The sequence below is a fragment of the Hyalella azteca genome, unplaced genomic scaffold, assembly GCF_000764305.2.
Source record: "Hyalella azteca isolate HAZT.00-mixed unplaced genomic scaffold, Hazt_2.0.2 contig6652, whole genome shotgun sequence".
NCBI classification, from domain to species: domain Eukaryota; kingdom Metazoa; phylum Arthropoda; class Malacostraca; order Amphipoda; family Hyalellidae; genus Hyalella; species Hyalella azteca.
In genome coordinates, this window is record NW_025936807.1 from 22,693 (window position 1) to 37,265 (window position 14,573).

At 36.9% G+C, this 14,573-nt stretch overlaps 1 protein-coding gene across 1 annotated transcript in view; it reads left to right on the plus strand.

Annotated features, from left to right (window-relative positions):
• LOC108671994 overlaps positions 1–12,085 on the plus strand; it is a gene marked incomplete at its 5' end in the record, with an annotated part of 30,458 nt that extends 18,373 nt beyond the window's left edge. Inside the window, 4 exons of the mRNA XM_018159605.2 lie at positions 3,918–4,139; positions 5,587–5,685; positions 7,082–7,149; positions 11,981–12,085. Coding sequence (XP_018015094.2) covers positions 3,918–4,139; positions 5,587–5,685; positions 7,082–7,149; positions 11,981–12,085 — 494 coding nt within the window. The remainder of the gene's footprint in view (positions 1–3,917; positions 4,140–5,586; positions 5,686–7,081; positions 7,150–11,980) is intronic.
• Between the last annotated feature and the right edge of the window lie 2,488 nt (positions 12,086–14,573).

The following is a 14,573-nucleotide window of genomic DNA, read 5'->3' on the forward strand; positions in this document are numbered from 1 at the left end:
CATTTTTTTGCAGATTACGTTGTTTAGGTTGCCACCCAATATTTCAATAAATTTCCACGGAAACGACTTTGGACTAACCCACGGCGGAAATCCCTGTAGCCAGGGTAAGAAAGAATTCCCTGTAGCCATTCATGTGACTTACAAACAAGAATGGGTACTTATTGCCGAGTACTGTAAAATAACTAGATTTTATACTAATAATTCATACAAAATCTATTTATTCCTTAATAAATGTGATAAAGTCGTAAATAGATTGTGCTGCCTCAGTATTCTAGAAGAACGCGTTCTAATACGTATTACTGGGACATTCCTCCGTAGAAGCAGACCCAGTCTGAATTGGTTGAAAGTCGTATTTTATTTTATTATATTATTATTATCATTATTTTTTATTTTTATATGTATATATATATTTTTTTTCATTATTATTACTATTTTTGGTTTTTGTTTTATTTTGTACTTGTATTTTATTTTATTATTATTATTATTACGTATTCCTTACTCAAGGCAAGCGAAAGGTGAGACAGCGCGGTGCCGGTGAGAGCTCTCCGGTGAGAATACCCAATTTATTTTGATAGGCTAAAATATTTCTTCTAAGGTATTGTCTGATAATTACGAAACTAAATCAAGCTCTATGTTTTCTTTAGGTATTGTGTTTTCTTTTTTCTGTTTTTATAGGATTTTTGCTCTACGGCAATTAATGAAGGAGCAAATTCGTGTACACTTAATATTCAAATAATGTTGTTGAATTCAAGACTGAAGGAAACGAAGTGCACTGGTAGCAGCTTCAGCTATTGTAGAATTTTCCATACATCAAATGAAAAATATTTTTAGTGCACATCGTCTATATCTATGATCAAATTATTTTTGCTTTTAAATAAAATTTACAATTATTGCGTTATCATAGTGAACACAGAAGAAAGTCTATTAGAATGAGTTCTAAACCAAACCGAAACGCACAGGCAAAGTTTCTTGGTCACAAAAAGCATGCCTCATTTTCGTACTAAACTCCAGAGAAAAAGAACCCAGATCGATAGACGCGAGATGTTGCTTGGAATAGAACTAGTGAGTTCTGATTGCAATTAAGATTCTCGTCAGTTTTTGTAAATAAAACTAAATGTATTATAGCAGTTGATAGTTCGCAAGAATATTAGCGAATAGGGCTGACTGTGAAGCTAAATATATTCCTTAATAATATTTATGTGTTCTAAAGAGTACTGACGGTATCTTGGCACTTACATGATACTAATTTTACAAAGCCAATACCAGAATTGATAAGAAGTTCATAGTTAATTTTCTCTTATAAATTTTTTTTAAAGGCCTCCCACACTCACCATTCCAACAAAAAAAAGGAATTGATTTTATTAATTAAAAACAGGGAATGGTTTCATGTCAATGATCAGGGCCCCGACCTTAACGCCTCTGATGGTGGCCTACACCGACTCCGAGGGTCACTGAGCTGTGACGCGAGCGAGGAGCGGGCCCACGTCGAACTTTTCTCTGACTGCTGTTAGGATGCTAGCTGCATTGCCTCTCTGCACAGCCAAACCCAACCTTTGCTCCAACCATAGAGTCTCTCTACGTTCGCCGGACAATTCCGTAATGCGACGGCCAATCTCTGATATTAAAGGACCAGTCGTTTCACCATATGTGCCCGTCGTTTCTAATGCGACTGGCTCGAAACGATACCGTGCTGCCAACGCCGCGTATTTACGTCTCTTGCTATCCTCCGCCGCACGAGCCGCGAACCCAGCAGAAATAGCCGAATTATTGACGTGCGACTCAGCACAAGTGTCGACGCAGGTTGCATCCCAGCACAAACACCTCCCATTAGAAAACGGAAAAACCGTTAAGCCATCCGGTCTCTTACCATCCCCTCTGTCCACTCCAACGGGTTCAAGGCATGAAGGAACGCCAGCGCTCTGAAGAGCCCTCCTGATCACATCGTTCAGAGCCGAGTGTCTTGGATGTCGCCCAGCGCTGTACTTACAAGAAAGGCCATGCAGCCCTCGTGCATCCATCCGCTTTCCGCACCGACAAGTGTGGGGTTCGCATACATTTGCGCCAACTCGAAGAGTAATTGAGACGCGGAAGGAGTCGGGATCTAGAAGTGTTCCAAGAGCATCTGAAGGAATAGCGTGGAAGATCACAAGAGTTTAAATCAAGATCAAGAGTTAATCAAGATCACAAGAGTTTAAGCAGCCGCTACGGAATTGATTTTTTTTTTAACATTCGGAACCATACGTCGCTTGATTTTAAAAATAAAATTAGGACGTATGACTAATAACTATATTTCAGACGCATATATCCATCTCAACCTATCATAATCGTACCAGGCACGGAATATCTCAACATACCTCACCAAATTTAACAATGGGGATTTATGAAAGTTATTCCTTTATCTTCTATGATCTGCCTGAAATTTGCGCGACTGAGTTCGCATCAAAATTTAAAAGACGCATTATTATAGTCTAGTCTTGAACAGTTCCAATAACAACGGAGAATTTTAAACTCTTATTTCGAATTTTCCTGCCCCTGATGAATCGAATGCTTATGATGTATATCAATTTTCTCAATCGCCATTGTAATTATTTGTGGGATTTGAATAATATATGAATGTGTTTTATGTGTGTCGAGAATAGTTCACTCTAAAACAAAAGCAACCCTCGAAGAACTCTTGGTCAGATTGTTCGCTAAAAATTCCAATTTTGACCAGGTTTTTAACTAAAAGATTTAAGACGACGGCATTAAAATGATATAAGTGTTCGTTTCGTTCTTGTTTTACTGATGCAGTTTTTCTTGCTTAATGACAATACCAAGAATTGAGAGGCATGTTATGTATGAAATTAGATCTCGGGCTATCTTGTACCGCTATTTTCAAACGTTTCCATGGAGACATTTTTTTTATAGATCCCAGCGACTTTCAAACATCTTTGATTTTAAAATGCACCTATTAAAACGTCTTGAATCGCTGAACCAATAGTTAACGCAATTATACTATCTCTATATTCGATATTCTGTAATCACAGGACTTAATTTACTCCGGAATCAGAATTTTATGATTGATGACGTTTGCCCTCGAGTCAGAAAAACAGGGAACGAATTCCAATGAACAGTAATTTGCAAACTTTCTGGTATTATTTTTTTAGTTTGTTTCAGGATACTTTCATAAAAATTCCCTCAACCTGGAACTTAATTTAGATTTAAGTTGAATTTAGCACTTTTTCGCAAACACCAGTTGTAAATTTGTTCTTATTTTATAGGTAAATTTTTTGAGTATCATCCAACTTTGGCGAAAAATGATTAACAAATTTTTTGCACTTTTTAGGTTTAAGACCTCAATAATTCAATAGAAGGGCAACAACAGAATGAATTCGCTCGCTCTATAATTTCTTCCAGCTGCTCAACCCATGTACGCTGATTTATTATTATCCACCATTTTTTCTGTGCTGCTAAACTAAGATCTTATTTTTAATTCTGAAATTTTCTGGATTAATGACACGATTAGTATACCTAATTAGTTTGAGCAGANTTATGGCAACGGATGTTTGCTATATAAAAATAAATTGGTTTCTAGGAAACTTTTCTTTTATAGTGAAGCTTAATATCATCTATTAATTCATTTATTTTATATTGCAGAAGTCTGAGAAAATGTTTGAGAATTGTTTAGGTAATTCTTGGCTACTAGCTCATCCAATAAAAAACAATGCACCTGTTTGTTTCATTGAGAAATAACAAAAAACATGCGTTGCCATAAATATGGCGGACCCTGTATACGCTTTGGTATTAAACGAATAATGCGAATAAATCTTACTGAAATATCGTAAGAATACTTTTAATTATACATTTTACTTTTTTTATTATACTTACTTTTTAATGTTGCACTTTGGTACAATTACATATTTTTTCCTTTGATTCAGATGCTGACACCACGCCTCCAGGAACAGCATCGTCTCTGCTGGCAGGGATCATCGGGAGCGTCGTCGTACTGCTGGCACTGCTGACCACTTCACTGCTGGCAGCCTCACTGAGACGGTACAGAGCTCGCAGGCTGACAGCAGGGCGCGCTGTCAGTCTACCGTCTGACTGTGCAGATAAGGAGACAGCTGACGGTATCTCTGTCAACGGCGATACCACCCCGGGTAAGTTTGAGGAATTGAGGGGAGTCTAATGTGTTCAATTGTATATTGGTTTGTGTTCTACGAATTTTTTAACTTTACCACGTTAATTGAAGCCGCAGTTCATTAACTATAAAAGTTAAATGTTGATATTACAACTTTATTTAGGCAACATCTGCTGGAATAGCAGATTGCGAACTCGGATCTCCTGACCGACCACATTGCGCGCGTCTGTGCCAAGTGTCGGAGGTTCAATAGCTTTACTTGTCTTAGTTGCCGTGATGGAATTACCTGTTCAGTATTTTTAGCAAATTATATATATTAGCCCTACGTTTACTTTTCTCCTTGTTTATTTCATTGCTAACCTGATATTTATTTGTCATAACCTTGCCACTGTTTCTAAAATGTGTTCGTTTTCCCATGTTTTGTGCGTATTTATTCGATAATTGCAACTAATTTGTTCCTTCTAATAAACCAACGAAGCGAACCTAGGACACATTTATTGAACCTCCTCTTTAGCAGAAGTTTTAATAAATTATCATTTATTATTAATAAATAATAAATTATCAGCAGGAGGTTCAATAAATTATCATAACATTTATTGAACCTCCTCATCAGCACGCTATAAGGGCAAACTAATGCTGAAGAGTTTTAAGCGTAGCAGCTTATCAAGAAGCCGTTACAATTGCGTTATTTAAATGCGTTGTTGGGCGCGGATCTTCAATTTGGTATAGATCATTAATATATTCCGTGCTTTGTTGCAAATGAGCCTCCAGAGACTCTCAAGCCGGGCGCTGCTCATTAATTAAATGATATCGTGCATTTATAATTTCAAGAATCATCGAATGGAGGAAATAAAATGAAATGAACTAAAATTAGGTTACCGGCAACATTCAATACAGGATATTTAAACTTTCATTACAACATTGATTGGCAATAATCCAATAATATTCATACAGCCTAATTTTATTTATTTTCAACTATCTATCCCAGTGAAAAAACTCTCATAGCAAAAATAATATTTGCGAGGCAGTTGGTATTTGTTACATCAAAAATGTTTCTAATCCTTGAAGTAACTCAAGCGGTTGCTACAAAACAAGCTTGGCACTATTTGCGGACTGATTCAAAACTCTCGAGTCCTCACATCGAACATTTAATTTGCTTTATGTTTCACAGTTTTTAAAAACTTCGCGTCAGAATTTTGCTAGGTACCTTCAAATCAAACAATCAATTGAAATTTATCATTATTGCATTATCTTCTATGTGCACAATTGTGATATACACGGAAAATGGATATAATACGTGTTTTTAGCACATTTTCTCATTTTGGAAAAAATGCACTATTGTGCTCGTCATGTCCGTCCATTCGTTAGTCCGTCTGTCCGTGACTTCACATTTTAGTCGACGAGAAAATGCGCTCTCTGTCACTCACTGCAGTGAGTACAGAGTTATATTTTTTTTCTTTGATCAGGCGAGTATTCATCAGGCTCGCTGGCGGGAGGAAGTCACCTGCTCCTGCCTGTGCAAGACAAAGGCGACCGCAGAAGCTCGAGTTCTGGAGGCATGCAAGGTGTGCTATTCTTTGATGTGCTCAATTGAAGCCTTTGTATTCAAACTATAAGTATCTGTATTTTTCTTGTCATTTTTATGTTATTGATTATATTTTATGTTATTAATTGATTTTTATTGACTCTTAACTTGTAATTTTTTTATGTTATTGATGTCTTGGAGTTTGTTACTGAGTTACCAAAAGACTTTCACAAGCCGTGCGAGCTACCGCTGGTGTGATTCATTCTGTGGTGTAATACAGGCTTGAGGTGATATTCCGAGCAGTTAATTCATAGGATTTTTAACCTCCTTCTGGTCCAATGAATGTATTAAAAAAATGTACATTTGTTTACTGATACAAGATCCGTAACGTGGATATTTTTGTATGCTTGAGCTAAAAAACTAACGTCGGTTACGCATTTTCTGTAATTGTTTTTACACTTAACCAGATTATTATTTCTTAGAAGCGAAACTCTAACTTAATTGCAGCAAAAATTGATTGAAATAATTAAACTAGCGACTCTTAAGAAAAATATCAAAGCTTTTTCAGAAGGCTATTTCTTTGACTGCTTAAACAATAATACTAGCTCCGAGACTTCAAATTGCCGTCAGAACAATCGCGCCCAACTTTGCCGAGATAAAAGCTGCTACTTCTGAAGTGCTTTTTTAATTAGAGCCAAAATATAGGCTGACTTGACATACATTAGTACATGGGCGAATCGAAAGCTCGAACAAAGATACTAAATAACACAATATGACTTCCTGTAATAGCCCGGCTCGTGACGGATGGTTTTGAACTTGATAGATTCATTGTGAAAAATGCCCGATAATTATTATCGCCATTGAATTTAAGGCCGAATACTTTATTTGCTGAACCATTCTGAAAAATGCTAGCAAACTTTGATCGACGGAGAAAAATACTCAATCAGAAAAATAAGTATTTTAATAAGATTTTAATTGAACAATAATGGTCCATTCACACCACAGTCAAACGTGTCAGCAAGTCCATTCATACCGCAAACAATTTATCAGACCCCTTGTCGATTTTTAGCTTTTACTGATATTAACTAAACCTTACGGGGCGTTTGGTAAAATTTTAATTCATGTAAAAGAGATGATTGTTTATTAACTCCACCAAGCTTTTACCGAAACAAATGCTTATTTTTTTGGTTTTATACAAAAGCCAACAAAAAATCTCCAACACGGCACGTTGCTAAAAGACCTCAACGTTCTTGTTTGTGCAAGATGTTTTATCCTGCCCCTTGCTTCCTCTGCAGCTTATAGTGTGACTTAGTGTCCCTCGCTCACCCCAAGTCTATTTATCCCAACTTCTCTGCTTCTTTTATCCCCCACAATTGCCTTGACTCAGGCAACAGTTTTAGGTCATAGCTCTTTCTTTTTTATGTTTTTCCGAGCAGATTTTTGTCGGGAGTTTGCCCACTTAGAGTCCAGCGCTGCAGAGACTCCTACACCTGCTGCCGTCCAGGTGAGGACATTTTTATTTATTATGATTTTCGGTACTATTTCTTCTAATTTATTTGTAAATTAATTTAGTGTAGAATGCGGTTCAAAGTAGTAATTTATCGTAGAACTAGATGAGATTCTTACACGCACCTTCTGTTTCCTAATTAATCAATTTTTAATTATTTATTGTTTTAATTTTTTAGATGAGCTCTACCCCCAAAATCCTATCTATCTCCATCCCTGTGCCTATATGGCACAAGCTTATAGTCCCTCACTAACTTATTGCAACGCACTTATCCTACACCGCACTCTGGCGTAACTGCAGTGTCAACGTGATTGAATTTATAGATACGAGCAGATTATAAGATATCTGTAGGAAGTATCTCGTCATGTGGAATTTACTTATTTAACACAAAAATTTTAAGATAAACTTCTGCAATTGAAAAGGGTGTAAAAAGTAAACATGAATAACTTGAAGATTGCAGACTATTTTTCAAGATGAATTATTGTTTAAAACCATGGAAAATTTCATTCCCAATTTGTTCAAAAAATTTTCAAAGCCGGACCAATTAGTGGAAAAGCTAGAATTTACTTCCCAAAGGTAAATAATAAAAATATCTATTAACATCAAGCAACGCAATACAAAACAATGATCCTTGGCGACGCATTATATTTGTCTGTGATAATGATCTATAGTCCCTTATTATATTAATATAATAACGAGTTCCCCAAGGCAGCCAGATATTCGCCCCTCGTAGGGAAATCCGTCTACTTCTTAAATGAATCTCAAGTCGCTCTTGACTCACTGGCCGCGCGTCGTCGTAGCTCATCGACAGTTTTGTGTGTAATATTGGCATTAACTTTAAAGGTAGATATTTAGTATTGGTATTTAGGTTTTCTATTTTGTTTTATATGTACTTCTATTTAATATTTGTATTTAATATTAGGTTAATTGTGCTATTATTTAGTGCTAGTATTTATTATTAGGATTTATTATTAGCATTTAGTATTAGGATATTGTAGTAGAGTTTAGTAATAATATTTAGTGCTAGCTTTAAGTGTTAGTATTTAGCATTGGCGTTTAGACTCGCTGCGATGCGTCAGAGTCCCCCTCGAGCCATGTCGTCTCACCCAAGAACGCATTAAAAATATATATGCCCAAATGTACTTTCAATTAACTCAACATGAAAGTCAGAAAAGTTACAAATGGAATTTCAATAACGATGTGTTAAAATTTAACAGAATTGTCTTGAAATCGCCATGCCAGTAATATACATGATATTGCTATATGTATAACCAACATGACAGCATTTCCTTGTCAGATAATATCCCACAAATATTTGAACTGGAATTGATTGAATTTCGTCTTGTAAAGGCGTGAAGGGAATCTTGGTATGAAAACTATCATAGAGCATCAAAGGGTTTGTAATCGTACTAATTGATATCAAATGAGTGAGCCGAAACTTTTTTAACTCATTCACAAGCCAAATAAAGAATCCCATTCAATAATTTTTATTGAATGCCCGTCTGTCTCAGTAATAATTATACATGATAAAAAATGACCGAGAGTGCACACAATTAATTTCCAGCCCGAAAAATACATCAATTGCACGTATCAATGAGCGCCTCATATTGTGCTATCAAATTAACATCAAAGTCTCATCAAGTCGGATTCCATTAATGTCAACTGTCCATACAAAGGCGCTCGCTAATCCTCTCATGCCGTCATTGCGAAATCCAAACCAGTGATTTATTTTTAAAGACCGCGCAAAAAGCCAATGATGAAAACTGAGCCTCAAAATTACCCAAAACAATCCGATGATGAAGACCGGGCCGCTAAATTGCTAACAATTGAAGACCGGGCCCCTAAATTGCTCAAAATTGAAGACCGGGCCCCTAAATTGCTCAAAATTGAAGACCGGGCCCCTAAATTGCTCAAAATTGAAGATCTGGCCCCTAAATTGCTCAAAATTGAAGACCGGGCCCATAAATTGCTCAAAATTGAAGGCCGGGCCCCTAAATTGCTCAAAATTGAAGACCGGGCCCCTAAATTGCTCATAATCAGCCAATGATAAAGACCGAGCCTCAGAATTACTAAATCAGCCAATGATGAAGACTGAACCCTTAAATTACGCAGAATCAGCCAATAACAAAAACCGCGGCTAATGAAACGCGCAGGGAAGCTCATACGCCAGCACGTCACGCGCGTCATGCAAAGAAAGCTTCTCATAATTAAGTTTTATTTCTGGAANCAGTCATGAAAAGATCCGGTCAAATGACACGAGTTTAGATCTATGAACAAGGCACGAAAAGGAAAAGAATCGGCGACAGGCCACATCAGGCCTACATTTCAGCGCCGACATCATTATGTTATGTTATGTTATGTTATGTTGCGAGCAGTCGTGGGAAGCGTCCATATGACGGCGGCTCCAGCCATTGTTGTTTTAGATTTAGCGTCGGTAACGTGAACGCTTTCTGGATCTGCCTCTTCAAAAAACACACCAGCGTATTATGGCAACATCGCAACTGATCCAAATCTCCTTTGGATGGGAAGTTTTTCGGGCTTTCTTGCGTATCGGTGATTAGAATTTTTTGGCACAGGTTTTAACTGCAAATATAATCGTATTCCGAATTGATTTAGAAAAAACACGCTTGCAGATTTAGGAACCAATATTTACACGATGATAAAAATCATTTATTGCTGGACCAGGTATCTAGACTTTGTTTGAAAGATAAAGAATTAACTGTTTGATTTTTACCACTTTCGGCTCGAATTTTTAGGTCTTTTTGCTCTGACTGAACTGTGGAACAAATTTACGTGCCACACAAAATGCGCGTTCCAGGTCAGATAAAACAATAGATTGTAGTAGTTCGAATTTGCCTTTGTTTTCCAATCCAGATTTGGCAAAGGCCTTTCACTGGGCTCTGAGAACTGCCGTTTGAAGGTGCACAGTGAAATTAATAAAAATATTTTGTTAAATATTAAGTTGGACACCGTACCGTAAAGATCAACCTCATTGTTTTTATTACATTTTCCGCTTGAAAGTAATACGAAGCCTCGATATGTGTGTTCCATTTTTTGGTGCGAATTATTATTAATTGAATAAGGTTGAGAAACTATATTTATGCATTTTATGTATGCATTTAACGAAAGAATAACAAACTGTATAGTCAGTAATGAGAGGTGAATGTTTCGACCTTGTCTGTTATAGAAATTAAGTGAAATAATGTATCATTTATGAACATCGTTGTTAATATTATTAATCGATCAGTCAATTCAACTTTTAATGAAGCTTCCAACCAATTAATTGATTAAGCTTTTTTTAATTAATGGAATAAACCTATATTATATTATTTAAATTGAGTCTTATCTCCTAAGAGTTGTCTTATCTACTTACATACACTCATGAAGATGTAAAATTACTGAGGATAATTATTGTTTAAATAGAACCTACCATTTTTGTACGATTTTTTTATTAATAATATAATCAGTTCACTGTATTATTCCTCCTTCGTTAATTGATCTCAGGCAAGAACATTTCAGAATAAAGAAATAGAGATGTCCTCAAGTTCTGTGTATCATTTTTACCCACTCTGGAGAATATTACTTTAATTATTAAGATTTTTAAGGGGATTTACAAACAAGAATGGGCACTTATTGCCGAGTACTGTAAAATAACTTGATATGATACTAATAATTCATACAAATATATTTATTCTTTAATATATGTGTTAAAGTCGTGTAAAACAAATTGTGCTGCCTCAGTATTCTAGAAGAACGCGTTCTAAAACGTATTACTGGGAAATTCCTTCGTAGAAGTAGACCCAGTCTGGATTTGTTGAAAGTCGTATTTTTTACTCAAGGCAAGCTAAAGGTGTGACAGCGCGGTGCCCGTGAGAGCTCTCCGGTGAGAATACCCAATTTATTTTAAAAGGCTAAAATATTTCTTCTAAAGTATTGCCTGATAACTACGAACTAAATGAAGCCTTGTGTTTTCTTTAGGTGTTGTGTTTTATTTTTTCTGTTTTTATAGGATTATTGCTCTACGACAATTATTGAAGGATCAAATTCGTGTACACTAAATTCTCATAAAATGCTGTTAAATTCAAGACTGAAAAGAAACGAAGTGCACTGGCAACAGCTTCAGCTATTGTAGACATTGTCCATACATCAAATGAAAAAAAAATGTTGAGTGCACATAGTCTATACCTATGATCAAATTATTTTTGCTTTTGAACAAAATTTACAATTAGGGTAACATGGGGCAGCGAGCCCACTGCGGGTCACGGGCCCATAGCGGGTTTCTCGCTAAGTATGGCAGATATTGGTCCGTGTTCTCTACCGCCACCCAGGGGTGGGGCAATGGGCCCATTTTGACACTTTTTACAAAACAGTGTTTCATTAAAAATTGAATGAACATATAGGCGTCTAATTCACATCATACATTCCTCATTAGTTGTACCTTTAAACAAAACAAAGAACCACCTCGTATCAATTAAAAGTTCATCAAAAATTTAGTTTAAAAAAGGGGGAGGGCGCGCTGCCCCATGTTGCCCTATTGCTTTATCATAGTGAACACAGAAGAAAGTCTAATATGGAATGAGTTCTAAACCAAACCGAAACCCACAGGCACAGTTTCTTGGTCACAAAAAGCACGACTCATTTTCGTACTAAACTCCAGAGAACAAGAACCCAGATCGATAGACGCGAGCAAGAATCTCCAGAAACATACATGACTTTTGATAGTCTGAAGCAACAAGGCATCATAAAAGAATGGCAGTCCAAACAAAGGTTTCTGCCGATCCTTTCACTCAGATGAGCTACTGTCTTCACATTGATCTCCTCACTACAGAATTCCGATGCAGCGCTCGAGCTCTTCCAGCAACAACAATCCTTTCAGAAATCCCAGCGCGTCCTATGGTTCCGTAAACTGGACATTTTGTCTCCGCCTTCCTGAGAAAAAATTGAGGCATTCAGAATTACTTTCTCGCTGGACATATAAATAAATGACACTTGCAAGCTTGATGACCACACATCAGGCATTGATTGAACGAATATATTAACCCGCCTACACATACAAATGAATTTATGTTTATTTACCAATTGGTCTTCATGTGGGAATTGTTACACTATCGCGCAGTGAAAATTTAATTCAATGTGTGCTTAAAAATTATATCGAAACGATAAATTTTTGATCGACATTTTTGAAACGTGGTAGAAGCAGCGTTGTTCTTCTCCGGCAATTAAAATAGCGCACTCGCGTCCGTTAAAATTAATCCATAGCCTGAATTAAATTTAACCATAAAAAATTAATAAACGTGATTTATTTATACTCTAAGCTATAAACTATCAACTTCAATATAAATTAAAGCCGAAAAATCTTACCATTCATATCTTTAAATAAACTCCGAGGCATAGGAAAGCGTGATAATGCTGTACAATAAAAAAACTTCTCGGAAATGTAAATTAATTAGCACAATTTATGATCATTCTTTCATCATGAATAGTATTCCTGTCTGCATGTAATTGTATCATCACGCCTAAAATTCCTAAAATATTTTCTTCTAATATTCCGACCCCTCGCCATGCAAATAAGATTACTTTGAACAACAGCGAATGATAATTAAATAAAAACGCGGCCACGTGCCACCAATATTCCTCTACATTTCATTTATCTGAACATAACCAGAGTATTATTCAGCAAACTATAAAATTCTTTCCCCTTTATTGTTTCGTTTTTATTAGAACCGATTTCTGTCTTTTGCCATCATTAATGCACTATTCATAATAGATATTGCACTTGAAGTCGAAATTTCCTGAAATACATACATGTTGACAGTGAATTCCCTTTGAGTTCAAGTAAAAATCGTTTGTTAGATTTCGTAACGCAAAAGAATATGCAAAAACCACGTCCACACAATAAAACAGAAAAAATTGTTTCCAAAATGACGTAGGTCACTGAAAACAGTGACACACTTGAGGAATATTGTTGTTTTTAGCGCATTTTCTTATTTATGGAAAAAATGCACTAGTGTGCTCGTCATGTCCGTCTGTCTGTCCGTCCGTCTGTCCGTCTGTCTGTCCGTCAGTCCGTCCGTCCGTCCGTGGCTTCACGTTTTCGTCGACGAGAAAATGCGCTCTCTGTCACTCACTGCAGTGAGTACTGAGTTATATTTTTTATGTCTTTGGGGAGAAATATTTTGGCATTCGAGATGACCCTGAATCACCGCGGGTTCACCGACTTCGACTTCATTTGATCCGTCCCATTAATTGCCGAAATTATTTCAGGTTTAGTGACTCCGTTCTTACTCTACGAGCCACTGCAAGCTTGTTGAATCACCCTGGTTTATCGATTGCGTTAATCATCCCGTCAATTATTACTAACTTAAATAATTAAAAATTCCAGAACTCTGTTTCCTCGATAAATCATCTTATAGCTTGCTGAATCGATAAGACCTATCGCTTGAGTTCTCTATCACCCCGTCCTTGCTGCTTGCTCAAATAACCAACGATTCCAGAACTCTGTTTCCTCTGTAATCGCCTTTTAGATTGCTGAATCATCCAGGCTTATCACCTGCATCCTTTATCACCCCGTCCCTTTTGCTTACTTAAACAACCAAAGATTCAGTAACTGTTTCCTCTGTAAGTGCCGTATAGCTTGCTGAATCCTCCAGGCTTATCACCTGCATCCTTCATCCCCCGGTCCCAGTAGCTTGCATAAATCAGCCCGGCTTCATTGACTCGGCCCAACAGCATCGCTGTGTATGCGACGCGTTGGCTCGGCAGGAGCAGCACATGAAGTGCTGGTGATGAGGAAGCTTCATTGGACACGGTGAGGGATGTGCATATAATTGCCAGCTGAAGATCAACTTCCTGAGCGTCAGATCAAATGCTAAGGAGGCGCGACGAGACAGGTCTCGGACAAATTTACGGCTGGACCCGCGGCCGGTCTCGCGGCCGGAAAGGTTTTCTTACTGTTTTATGGGTTTTTCAAGGTTTTTATGTTTTTAATGGAACCTGTTCCGAACTGGACCTAACCTGCGAGGTTCTCTTTGATTGGCTAGGTTTTTTCTATGTTTGGAGTCCGGCGGCCGCGAGACCGGCCGTAAATTTGTCCGAGACGTCGACGAGACGCAGGGCAACACGAATACAAATTCTCGACCCAGCACCTATTACCTTGATGAAATAGTAAACAATGTATCGTTGCCTAACATAAATAATCAATTTGTGTTAGCTGATGATGAGCGAACTTATTTAATTCAAATCATTCTTTATTCAGGAGATGATATATAATAATATTGTTATTAAGAAGTGATACCTCGATTAACCACTTGCTGTGAAATAGCATCGGAACACAAATGAAAAATATTTTCAGTTGTGTTCATAAAGATTCAATAGAAAAAATTCATCGCAAATGCCAAAAAATTTGACGGTGAAAATTGTGC